Source organism: Gymnoscopelus microlampas (genome assembly GCF_963454915.1).
Source record: "Gymnoscopelus microlampas genome assembly, chromosome: 4".
Taxonomy (NCBI): Eukaryota; Metazoa; Chordata; class Actinopteri; order Myctophiformes; family Myctophidae; genus Gymnoscopelus; species Gymnoscopelus microlampas.
The window spans coordinates 22,242,950-22,256,097 of NC_139941.1; the positions used below are offsets into that span (position 1 = coordinate 22,242,950).

Here is a 13,148-nt window from a genome sequence, read left to right on the forward strand (position 1 = left end):
AGAACGAGTGTGATGAATGGGTGGAGGCCATACAGCAGGCCAGGTATACTTTAGCTTGCCTGTTCTTTGTTGTTATGTTTTGTTTGGCCAAGAACAAGGACCGCAATAGATTTGAGTCTTTGACTTTATTGTGTTTCCTCCTTGACGTTTTATTTTTGTGAAAAGCATGTATGCTACGTGTTTTTCTTTTAAACATGACGTCTAAATAAATCAAATCAAATCAAGCCTTGTTACAAGTACAATTTACAATTTATACAGAGTGATTTACAGTACAAGTGCGAAATCAGAATAAGCAGAGTAATCATCAAGGTAACTGTAGAGCAGTGGTTTTCAACCAGTGGTCCGGGGACCACCAGTGGTCCTTGAGGGAGTACCAGGGGGTCCCCAGCTAAATTAGCAAAATTAGCGTCACAATAATTTTTAACCACTTAGTTTTGGCTATTCAAAAATAGCAGATATACAAGCTCATAGCGCAGCACCGAGTGCCGCACTATGAGCTTGTAGATCTGCTATTTTTGAAAAACCTTGAAAAGGTGTGCATGTCTTTGGATATTTATATTTTTTAAAGCGAAAATTAACTGATATCTTCGCTTCTGGGGGTCCCTGGCACAAAACATTTTCAAATGGGGGTCCACGGCCAAATGTATATCAATTTAGGGGTCCTTGGCATGAAAAAGGTTGAAAACCACTGCTGTAGAGAATAAACAAGATAAACCGTTACATACTGTAAGTGGAGTGCAGAGAGAGCAATGTAGTACCGCAAAGACACAACTGTACAGGGCCTGATTAACCCATTAAGACCTGAGGTTCCGTTTCTACAAATGTCTTTTAAAACATTTTTTTGAAAAAAACGTATGTTGCTGTTAGTGGTTTTCAAACTTTTTAATGTCAAGGACCCCAAAATGTATATGTATTTGGCCACGCACCCCCATCTCAAAATATATTGTTCCAGGGACCCCCGGAAGCAAAGATTTGAGTTACAAATGTTCGCTTTAAAAATATATATATTCAAAGATTTGCAAAAAAAATCTAAATTTTTCAAAAATAGCAGATCTGCTATTTTTGAATAGCCAAAGTATAAAATAATGCTTTTTAGCTCAAATCAAAAAATGACACAGATGCGTCCCAGATCTTAATGGATTAAGAACAATAATGAGACGGAGCACATTTGTTCTGGGTACTCATCTATTTATTCTTTCAGTTATTCCGACATCATCATTGAGCGTGAGGTGCTGATGCAGAAGTACATCCACCTCGTCCAGATAGTGGAGACGGAGAAGGTGGCAGCCAACCAGCTCCGCACGCAACTGGAGGACCAGGACACAGAGATTGAGAGGCTGAAAGCGGAGGTACAGCACGCCACTAGTTCTCAAACAGTTTTTCTAATGTATGTATTTGACCACGGAACCCCATCTGAAAATATCGTGCCAGTGATCCCCGTACATGATTTGTGTTGTTAAAATGTTTCAGAAAATATTCCAGATTCTGTTTTAAAGGAGTAGTTCACCCAAAAAACAACAACATATTTTCTATCAATTACACACCCCATGAGGCATTGAATTCATCGAGATTTTTGTCGCATTCCTAATCCAATAATTTGATGACCAGCGGTCTCTCCGGTAGGAGTCTCCTTTGAGTCTCCTATACTGGATACATAAGCATCTTTCCGCCAGTAATCAAATTATTGGCTTAGGTTGGTGGTTGAGCAGATTTTGACGCTATGTTAACTGATTCTGCTGGGGACGCCCTGGAACTCCCTCAAAGACCCCTGGGGGTGCCCCTCTCCCCAGACCCCACTTTGAGCATCACTGCAGTATGCACACTCTCTTCCTGCTTTCTGGCAGCTTGCTCTTGTCTCCTTGGCAATGACGCCTCTACACGCAACCAGCAGCTGTTACATGCACACGTGCGCACACACGCGCGTGCGCGCACACAAATGCACACATCTGCGCACATGTAGAGGTCCATGCAGATCAGTCTTGTGCCACAAATCATGCAGCGATAAGAACAGAACCACATGTACTGTATAATGTATACATGTGTTTGTGTGCGTGCGTGTGCGTGTGCGTGTGCGTGCGTGTGTGTGTGTGTGTGTGTGTGTGTGTGTGTGTGTGTGTGCGTGCGCGTGCGTGAGCCTGTGCGTGAGCCTGTTCGTCTGTGCGTCTGTGTGTGTGTTTATGGTAGCCCTGTGGCTACTGATGAGTGGGCGAGAACAGCAATCAGTCACCTCAGAGTGTAGGAGGCCTGGCTCAATAGAGACAGCCCATTGGCACCCTTTAAAATCACCTACCAAACCGCTATGCTTATGGAGCACAGCGCGTTGGCCACTTGGCCATCACAGCAGTGAGATAAATCAGAACTGCACCTCACAGGCACCACACACACACACACACACACGCACTCCCGCACACGCACGCGTGCACAAGCACACAATCCCATGAACACACGCACTACCAGCCTCTATATAATCATTAATCAGAACTGATTACATTACTTCAACACACACACAAACACACACAAGCACACACATAGTACACACGCTGACAGCAGGTTTATGTTAATTCAATCAAGGCTCTGCTTTCTTGTATGAAACACTGAGCTTATAATGAGTAAGAGTTGGACACCTGAGATTAAGCCTGCAGAAACTAGATACTATAGCTTCTGTCTGTCTGTGTGTGTGTGTGTGTGTGTGTGTGTGTGTGTGTGTGTGTGTGTGTGTGTGTGTGTGTGTGTGTGTGTGTGTGTGTGTGTGTGTGTGTGTGTGTGTGTGAGAGAGAGAGAGAGTGTGCGTACTTATTATTGCACTGTGGTATCAGAATTACTTCAGGATGCTCTGACAATTTGATTGGCTGTGAGGGACAAGTTGCTCACATGCTGTGAGACAGCGGTAGATGCATTGGATGGGAAGTGATACCTATTTGGAATCATGAGGAGATAATAGCCTGATGTACTTGCTCTAGCATAACTCTCCCAGGGTTTTTCTCGCTGTAAATAGGTTGCCAGAAGCCATCACGGATTCATTTATAATGTACAGGTGGTTAATAGAGATTGAATTCTGGGCCATGCAGCTGTTTGGCTCTAGGGGGAAGCTGCTCGCTTTGCTGGGCCAACTTGATGACATCTTCTTAAATCACGGCTCTATTGTCATTGCCAATGTTCTGCCCCTCAGCTTCATGCCAGCTACTTGCGGCTTTTTTATGTGTAGGATTTATTTTGGTGTGTTAAGTGTAGGAAAGAAAGAATAACAATACCCTTTGTTATGGGTGAAGGCACTTACCCTGTTTGCATTGGGGAGTACTGTAAATCTCAGAGCAACAAGTGTGGCATATACATGCCCTGCTCCACGGCGCGCCTGTACCTCATTGCCAGGATGTGATGTTCGATGCTGATAATGAAGCAACAACGGATATTTCACATTAGGACACATCTGCTTGTGTAATGGGGTTATTCATGAATAAAGGATTAGAGTTCGAGCACCAGTGTTGAGCCTTCTCATTAAAACACACTTTGTGTGTGCATATATGTGTGTGTGCGTGTGTGTGTGCGTGTGTGTGTCATGTGTGTGTCGTGTGTGTGTCGTGTGTGTGTGTGTGTGTGTGTGCGTGTGTGTGTGTGCGTGCGTGTGTGCGTGTGTGCGTGTGTGCGTGTGTGTGTGTGTGTGTGTGTGTGTGTGTGTGTGTGTGTGTGTGTGTGTGTGTGTGTGTGCGCGCGCACACACACATGTTTGTTTCTCTCTGATCATGAATAATGAAACCTAACTACAAACTGTAGCAGCCAGTGACAATGTGTTCTTTGTGGCCATTCGAGTGATGCAGTGAGTGAATGAGGAAAGGCAGAGAGTTGTGAGGCTGAACACAGCTTTTGTTTCATCTTTCACATTACTGGCTGGGAGTTTCCCCCTGGGGATAAATAAAGTTTTATTTTTTTTATTGAATTGAATGAAACAGCGCCGTGTGATCAGAGCCCCAGGATAGAACACACAAGGCAACAGTTGGAACATAGCGTTCCTCTTAACCTCTGCTGCTTCCGTATCTTCTGCAAAGGAAGCTGGAGTTACCAAGGAAACCTGGCTGATATGAGTTGGATTTGGTGTGTGTGTGTGTGTGTGTGTGTGTGTGTGTGTGTGTGTGTGTGTGTGTGTGTGTGTGTGTGTGTGTGTGTGTGTGTGTGTGTGTGTGTGTGTGTGTGTACCTGTGCGTGCGCTTGCGAGTGTGTGCGTGTTCAATACTTATTGTGTCTGTGAGGTGGAAACCTCATACGGTATGTCCAAAACTTTTCAGGATTCAAATTCAAAAGTATCAAAACAGATCTGCTGGTGGATCTGCCACTTTTGGTTCTTTTGTGCGTCACTGTAGTATCTGTGTCACAGATATATCAAGTATAGCACAAATTTGCGGGAAAAACACAAAAAGTTAGAATATGGAATTAAAGGAGGAGTTCACCCAAAGAATTACTTATTTTCTATCAATTACACACCCCATGAAGCCTTGATTTCATGGATTTATTTTTGTTTTTGTGGCATTCCTAAGACAATAATTTGATGACCGTGTGTATTTCCGGTAGGAGACACAAATAATACTTTGTGTCTCCTACCGGATACATTAGCCGGTAGGAGACGGGAATCAAATTATTAGCTTAAGAATGCGACAAAAACAAGAAAGAATCCATGGATTCAAGGCTTCATAGGGTGTGCAATTGATAGAAAATAAGTCATTTTTTTGGTGAACTCCTCCTTTAAGAGGTTTCTATGTAACCTGACTAGCACTTTCTTGTGTGAAGCTGTTCAGGTGCAGAGTTTCAGCGGAGCTGGCTCTGTCGCAGGAAGTGGAAGATCATCGGCTCACCTCAATCATTTTTATAAAGGGTTTTCTATTATTTAGTGCTAGGGTTTCAAGGCAATAAAAAGAGTGGAGTGTTTAAACTGGTTTTCCTAATGCTATTTCAAGTGGCCTTTGTTCTGCATAATATTTCATGTGGCACATATTTGCTCCAGTTCTGAGTATTCCAAGTTAGTCATGGGTGGATGGCTTTTCTTTTTTTCTATGTCACATGCACAGTAAATATACATAGTTTATATTGAAGGCTGAAATTATATTGCCTGAGGAAAGAGCTGTCCTTGCTGGAAAGAGCAGGTGTAAAACACATTGCATGGCATTTTCATGTTCTGATATGGATGTTCCAACAACTCAACAAGTTTGACATTGTGAAAAGAGCCACAGCTCACTTGACAGCACCTTATGTGTCTTACAATAGAGTGGAGGTCATTGAAGGTTTTTTAAGAATCTCTGTGGCAGCACTGCCCTTCCCAGATCAACCCCATCCAGCCACAAACACATGCTAGACTTAATTTGCCTACTCTGTCACAAACTGATAACGCACAATTGTGGTTTATGATCTCCTCCTCTCTCTCTCTCTCTCTCTCTCTCTCTCTCTCTCTCTCTCTCTCTCTCTCAGTGAGTGAGTGAGTGAGTGAGTGAGTGAGTGAGTGAGTGAGTGAGTGAGTGAGTGAGTGAGTGAGTGAGTGAGTGAGAGTGTGTGTGTGTATATGTGTGTGTGTGTGTGTGTGTGTGTGTGTGTGTGTGTGTGTGTGTGTGTGTGTGTGTGTGTGTGTGTGTGTGTGTGTGTGTGTGTGTGTGTGTGTGTGTGTGTGTGTGTGTGTGTGTGTGTGAATGAAGGCATGAGATTGATTATGATGAGGAAGCATGATGCTTATCTTGCGTGGAAACCGCCCACTATCCACTGTACACACACTTCCTACAGTATATGTAGAGAAATGATCTTCAGTCCATGTAGGAATAGAATTGGCCTCCTTGTCATGACTTGTGGTCCAAACCGGCTTAAAATTACCATTCCGTCTAACAACACCATTCACGAACACGCACTGCTTTGGGTAAATAGAAGTGCATCATTGAAGTGCAACTACAGCATCATTCCACTGACATGAGTTTATATCTCTCTTCAAAGATCATAGCCCTGAACAAGACCAAGGAGCGAATGCGTCCGTACCATGTCAGTCAAGAGGAGGAAGACCCAGATATCAAAAAGATTAAAAAGGTACATGAGCGGACTTGTATCAGTTGCTTTCTTCATATGTGTGCGTGTGCGTGTGCGTGTGCGTGTGCGTGTGCGTGTGCGTGTGCGTGTGCGTGTTAGGGCATTCATGAATAGTGATTTTTATCATTCGACTTATTCGACCTATAAGTATTCGAATATTCGATTGATCGATTTGATTATTAAAATTATTTGTTTTTGGCCAATGGCATTGACGACTCGACTCAAGGAATGCGAGTCGACATCAGGCTCCTCGCCCGACGTGTCGACTTTTAGGGGACAGCCCTAGGCCACAACCTCACATACAGTATGTAATGATTTGACAACAATCAACCATGAATGGATTAGGAAAACTACCAACACCAGAGCTCACAGCTCTGTGTCTGCTGTAGAAAAGCCACTTTCCTTTTTTTGGGGCGGTGTAGCCGCCCCCTATAAGTGAGTTTTGGACACCGACCAAAAGATTTGTATACCCCCTAACCCTTCCATTGTTAATGCAAATCGATACTTTTGCAAAGTCAGCCAATCACATTACAGCTAGTGTCATCACCACTAACTGTAATGTGATTGGCTGACTTTGCAAATTCAGGACTGTGATTGGCTAGCGAAACACATGACACATGTGCAGCCCTATGAATAGCAGTATGGACTTTAAAAAAAGTAATTCATCCTTTTTTTAAAGTGAGTCATGTTGTGATGACCACACACCGCCCACTTCACACTGGGTGTGATTTTTAAAAGAATAATCGACTTTGATGTGTGGTCGAATAGTGGTTTGATAGTCGAATATTCGAATATTTGATTATTCTGTTAATGCCCTAGCTTGTGTGTGTGTGTGTGTGTGTGTGTGTGTGTGTGTGTGTGTGTGTGTGTGTGTGTGTGTGTGTGTGTGTGTGTGTGTGTGTGTGTGTGTGTTTAATAAATATAACCTGACTAGTACCTTCTTGTGTGTAACTGTTCAGGTGCAGAGTTTCATGCGGGGCTGGCTCTGTCGCAGAAAGTGGAAGATCATTGTTCAAGACTACATTTGTTCTCCTCACGCTGAGAGCATGAGGAAGAGGAACCAGATTGTCTTCAACATGGTGGAGGCAGAGACTGAGTGTGTGCAAATAGCTACAGTACAGTACACCTACACACTCACCATACAATGAACAGCAGAGAGTTTGTCAGGGCTTGTTAAAATGGAGACTTTAAATAGATGATCATAGTGCAGTGAGTGCATTGGTCTCGCAGGCTCTTTATCGATCACTTGCCTGGAGTCTAAATCAAGTGACTGCTCTTTCAAATGTGCTTTATTGAGCGTCTGTGATGTATTGTTTTAAATGTTTCATTTGTTTTTGTTCCATGAAAGTGAATATTAGACAGATTGTTATATAAGACAGAAATATCACATGTGAATTGTGATAATTAAGTGAATTAACAACAGTAATAGTGAAATTCCACTCTTGATTAATTACGTACCTAGCTAACTTAATAACATATCATATCAGGAGACATTTGAAATATTTTGAGGATGTTGCGGTAAGATAAGACAAACACAATAGAGAAAGAAAAAGAAAAGCTCCCCTTGGATGGATGCTGCTGCCAGCACCAGCATCTCTTGTTCTACGCCTGTCCGTTACTGAGATAGTATGTTTGATTCATATATTTTTTACCTTCCACCTTGATTGGGACCGTTACCTTTGACCGTTTCACCAAAACAATTTATTCAGGGCAGCCTACTGATCAATGCTGTCAAGTTTCATTAAAATTCATGCACCCATTCTCAAATAATATTGTTCACAGACACGGCCAGCCAAAATTTAAACCAGCAACCCAACTCTTGCATGGAATGCAACCCTTGCATTCCATCCCAGGCCCAGCACCTGTCTGGTTCAGATTTCCTCATTGCTATTAGCTTAAGTTGGACACAATGGTTCAATCAGCTACAGTAGATTAACCAGATAGTTAGAGAAAGGTAACCAAACAAAACCAAGTGATTTCATTTTGTTTTGGTCACGTATTATTTCATTTTGATGGTAATTTGCACCGTTTCTAGTATATTTTGTATTCTGGAAACGGTAGTCTCTGCCGGTAATCAAATTATTGGCTCGGGTATGCGACCAAAACAAAAATTCAAGGCTTCATGGGGTGTGTAATTGATAGAAAATAAGTAATTTTTGGGGTTCGCCTCGCTTGAGTTGACTTGATGCCATTTAGTTGCATACTAATGCTCATTGAACCCACCGTCAGCGTAATTTTGTTCATCCTTGCGTGCGTGTGTGTGTGTGTGTGTGTGTGTGTGTGTGTCTGTCTGTGTGTGTGTGTGTGTGTGTGTGTGTGTGTGTGTATGTGTGTGTGTCCGTGTGTGCGTGTGTGCATGTGTGTGTGTGTTGCAGGTATGTCCACCAGCTCTATATCCTGGTCAACTGTTTCCTCAGACCACTGAGGATGGCTGCCAGCTCCAAGAAACCCCCCATCAGCCATGACGATGTCAGCAGTATCTTCCTCAACAGGTGTGCAGTACTTTGCAGTGTGGGGCTCTGTCTGTGTCTGTGTTTGTGTGTGTGTGTGTGTGTGTGTGTGTGTGTGTGTGTGTGTGTGTGTGTGTGTGTGTGTGTGTGTGTGTGTGTGTGTGTGTGCGTGTGCGTTTGTGTGTGCGCGTGCGTGCGTCTGTGTGTATGTTTTTCTTTCATGCCACAGCGTATTGTGAATTTGTGGTGTGTGACAAAGTATAAATCAGAGTTAAGGCCTCCAGACTCAGGACAATGTGATTGTGTTTGTACGTATGTGCAGTAAGTTGCCGAGCCACCAGGCCGCCGCTCATCCTCACTGTGGACTCTTCTGCCTTCTTCTCATTGTGTGTTTGTATGTGCTATCTGCTGTGTCCACAGCGAGACCATCATGTTCCTACATGAGATTTTCCACCAAGGCCTTAAGGCTCGGATAGCCAACTGGCCAACTCTGGTGCTGGGTAAGCTACTGTCACACTGCACACAACATTCACATGCAGACAATCAAGCCTGAGTTATACTTAGTTGTGTGCGACAGCGCGTCATAGTGCCACGCGTTGTGAACTTGTAAATCTGCTATTTCGATGTGCGACCCCGGCATGCAAATGAGTATAAATCGGGCATCAGTCTGTACAAACACTCTGCAACGCCCCAACCCCCCCTCCCAATCCCACTCCATCACACGCTGCTCCACGCAAGCTGTTGCCTGCTGATTCAACAATGACATCACTGTGTGGACCTGTAGAGCCTCTCATTCAAACAGGTGTCTTGATGTCTTACTGCCTCCATGTCACACAAGCTATACGCTTGAATGGAATCTGACTCTTTGTCACTTCCTATCTCGTTCTGCGACATGCACACATGTTCTTGACCGACAATCCGACAATGACCCACCAAAACACAAAGGCATGCCATCATTTCACCCACCCCCCTCGGCATAACAGATAAGCATCACCTAGGAGACAGACTGCTGCAGGGTGGATTGTTGAAAGACAAAGAGGCAAATTATATGTGACGTGTTCAGAGAGAGGGAGAGAAAGAGAGATGGAGAGGGAGGGACAGAGAGAGGGAGCGAAGGTCTAGTGATTAAACACTTCCCTCTCAACTGATTTCCTCCCTTAGATTAGCTTGGCTGTGTGACGCTTAGCTGAACACACTACGGTGTTAGGCCTGTGGTCTACAGTATATGCACATAATGCTTAGTACTCTTTGTATGTCTGGGAAAATGACATGATAATAATGACAATGCCTGCTTATACCCTAACATACTCTAACCTGCACTTGAAGTATTCTCCTCATGATTTAAGTGTTGTCATTGTTTGTTCTGGTGTAGTTTTGAGGTCATTCAAGTGTATGCAGGAAAGGTTCGCTGTGAAACACTGCTAATCTCTCAATGCCTGTCCATGCTACCTTAAGGCAGTGTTTTCAAAAATTCAAATGATTTCCTTTTTGGTGGATACATAGGGAGGCCTTGGCCTATCTTTAATTCCACCGATGGATGGGACAGTATGGTGACTGGTGATTTGGGTGGTTTCTTAGTGTAGACATGGATCATATATTCATCATGTATGGTAATATCCCTATCCCTCATGTTCATGTTGTGAGTGGCTTTTCATGCCAGGAAACACTGTGATCACTCATAGGTAGCACTTGTGTTTCCTTTGTGCATGTGTCTGAATGTGTGCACTAGTGTGTGTAGCAGAGTAGCCCTGCCTGATGCCCAGAAGCCTAATATCTCCTGCGGCTAGGAGGCATTCCCCTTTGAATGAGCCGTAGATGTTTGGTTTCCAATTTGGGGCGACCTCGGTGTGAACCCAAGTGGTTGTGCATGTGCACAGTTTACGGTATGTGTGCTTGTGTAATGTGTGTGTTTCTTGCATACAGCTGACTTATTTGACATCCTGCTGCCAATGCTGAACATCTACCAGGAGTTTGTGCGTAACCACCAGTACAGCCTGCAAGTGTTAGCCAACTGTAAGCAGAACAGAGACTTTGACAAGCTGCTGAAACAGTATGAATCCAACGCCGCCTGTGAGGGACGGATGCTGGAGACCTTCCTCACATACCCCATGTTCCAGGTTGGAAACAACATCTACTTTCATTTGACCTAACTTCATACTTTGGGGTTGTATGAAGTTAGGGGGTGTCCCAGCCCCAAGTATGAAGTTAGAGAAAAATGTCCATGTAAATATGGTCATTGGTCACATATTTTACGCTTGGTCAGGTACCAGTGGTGTCCACATGTTTATGCCACTATTCTTGTACCGTGGCGACAAGTGGAAACTAACCCTTACCCTGAACCTAACTGTACACCAAACACTTACCATAAACTTCCTAGCCCAAACTCTTACCCTAACATTAACCCTACCCCCAAAACCTTACCATGACCGTAAGCAAAAGAACTGTACCAAACTATTAAGTCAGAACTGCACATTGAGTCAACATGAACCACAATCCTTCGGTTTCAACATAATACGCAAAAGGTTACCCTTGGCATCAGCAACTGGACACCAATGGTACCTGACCAAGAATCAAAATATGACAACGGTGTCCAATCATATGCAAAACAAACAATGGTGGACAGTAACGGAGTAAATGTACTTGAGTACTGTACTTGAGTACAGATTCTGAGGATCTGTACTTTACTTGAGTATTAGATTTTTTTGATACGTATTACTCTCACTTGAGTACATTTCCAATACAAATATTTTACTTTTACTCGAGTATATTTCTAGGAAGGCTATAAAGTACTGAGTACTTTTAAGCCCACTCCACATTCACAACAATGTTTCGATCGCCATGCAACTCCTTGCAACATGCAACTACTTGCAACTACTTGCAACCATTAACCCCAATGGCAGTTGCAAGGAGTTGCATCGGTGTGGTTGACCTTAAAACAGTTTTGTTGCAAGGAGTTGCGACTAGTTGCATTGGTGCAGTTTGGCCTTTAGGTTGGCTGTTTTTTTTCTTCCCTAAAATGCAATTGGCCTAACTTCTGCTCTCACACTAGCCGTGTTTCTGGCTTCCCCCTCCGCTCGCCTCTTTGTTACATCTTGTATGGGTGTATAGGAGTAAAAGTATTTAGTTCTGGTTCCTCAGTCATTTCTATATTTTTATAGGTGTTTCTGAAGGCTTTGTATAACGACAAAGCAAGCACATCAGTGCATGCAGTGCAGGTGGTTTCAGAGAGTTACAGTACTTCTCTGAAACAAGAGTTACAAGGTCCTAAAAATTCATTGTGAAAACATTACATCAATTCATTGATATCAAAATTAAGAAATGTACTTCTACTTTTACTTTTACTTGTACTTTAAATATTTTTCAAAGCATGTACTTTGGAATACTTGATTACATTTAAAAGCAATTACTTTTTTACTCTTACTTGAGTAACATTTTGACTAAGCTACTTTTACTTATAGTGGAGTAAATTTGACCAAGGAGTATCTGTACTCTTACTCAAGTACTGGGGTCGGGTACTTCGTCCACCTCTGAAAACAAACACTATTCCAGGCTTCACCAAGTGTCTGGTTGAAGGCTGCAGCTAGAGTTTGTACTAGTTATGAAAACAATGCATACTGCATATTCAGCCCTCCTTGACACATTGGACAGCGCTGCTCTGTCTTTCAGAACCTTATATGAAATAGACCCTCATTGACGTGATATTGTTCTACTTTTTTGTTTCCTTTTCCCTCATGTTGACCCCTCCCATTCTCTGTCCATCTCCTCCTGTCTTCTGACAGATCCCCCGCTATATCATCACGCTGCACGAATTGTTGGCACACACGCCACATGAGCACGTGGAGCGCAAGAGTCTTGAATTTGCCAAATCCAAACTTGAGGAACTGTCCAGGTATGTCTGGGCCTTTGTGTCAGACCATTCAACCACTCTGATTCATTACACACCTTTTTCTGATATATTGTTTGCGTTCTTCGTGTGTGTGTGTGTGTGTGTGTGTGTGTGTGTGTGTGTGTGTGTGTGTGTGTGTGTGTGTGTGTGTGTGTGTGTGTGTGTGTGTGTGTGTGTGTGTGTGTGTGTGTGTGTGTGTGTGTGTGTGTGTGTGTGCGCGTGTGCGCGTGTGTGTGTGTGTGTGTGTATGGCTAGGGTGATGCATGATGAGGTGAGTGACACAGAGAACATCCGTAAGAACCTTGCCATAGAGAGGATGATCGTGGAGGGCTGTGACATTCTACTGGACACTAGTCAGACCTTCGTCAGACAGGGTGAGACACTCAGTTCAGCACATTTCCAGCAAATGCACACATCAGTTCTCAGCACTGCTCAGCCAGATTCTTGCGTTTCCCTAGCTAAGGCTACAGTATGTGTGTAATCATTGGTTCTAATTTACGTATTATGTGTAATTGATTATCATGGCTTTTAGACCAGATATGACAAAAAAATTAAATACACAAAGAAATGACTGACAATGACCGATACCAATAATGAAAATCAATAATGTACGAAAAACAATAATGCCTCATATTATATCCAAAATACACCATATTTAATATTTTATACTCGAAATCTGTTACAAAATAGTGAAAATAGCCGATCTGCTATTTCCACTATTTCTGAAAATGTATGAACATTTTTCAACATAGAAACGA

The 13,148-nt window shown here is 43.1% G+C and overlaps 1 protein-coding gene across 1 annotated transcript in view; it reads left to right on the top strand.

Annotated features, from left to right (window-relative positions):
* The window catches only part of rasgrf2b (Ras protein-specific guanine nucleotide-releasing factor 2b), a gene marked incomplete at its 3' end in the record, with an annotated part of 59,064 nt that overhangs the window by 11,672 nt on the left and 34,244 nt on the right, over positions 1-13,148 (top strand). The window contains exons 2-10 of the mRNA XM_084055445.1: positions 1-43; positions 1,202-1,349; positions 5,965-6,054; positions 7,014-7,150; positions 8,430-8,546; positions 8,925-9,004; positions 10,428-10,621; positions 12,284-12,393; positions 12,646-12,764. The exon at positions 1-43 is cut by the window's left edge and continues 64 nt beyond it. Of these exons, the coding sequence (XP_083911571.1) occupies positions 1-43; positions 1,202-1,349; positions 5,965-6,054; positions 7,014-7,150; positions 8,430-8,546; positions 8,925-9,004; positions 10,428-10,621; positions 12,284-12,393; positions 12,646-12,764 (1,038 nt within the window). The remainder of the gene's footprint in view (positions 44-1,201; positions 1,350-5,964; positions 6,055-7,013; positions 7,151-8,429; positions 8,547-8,924; positions 9,005-10,427; positions 10,622-12,283; positions 12,394-12,645; positions 12,765-13,148) is intronic.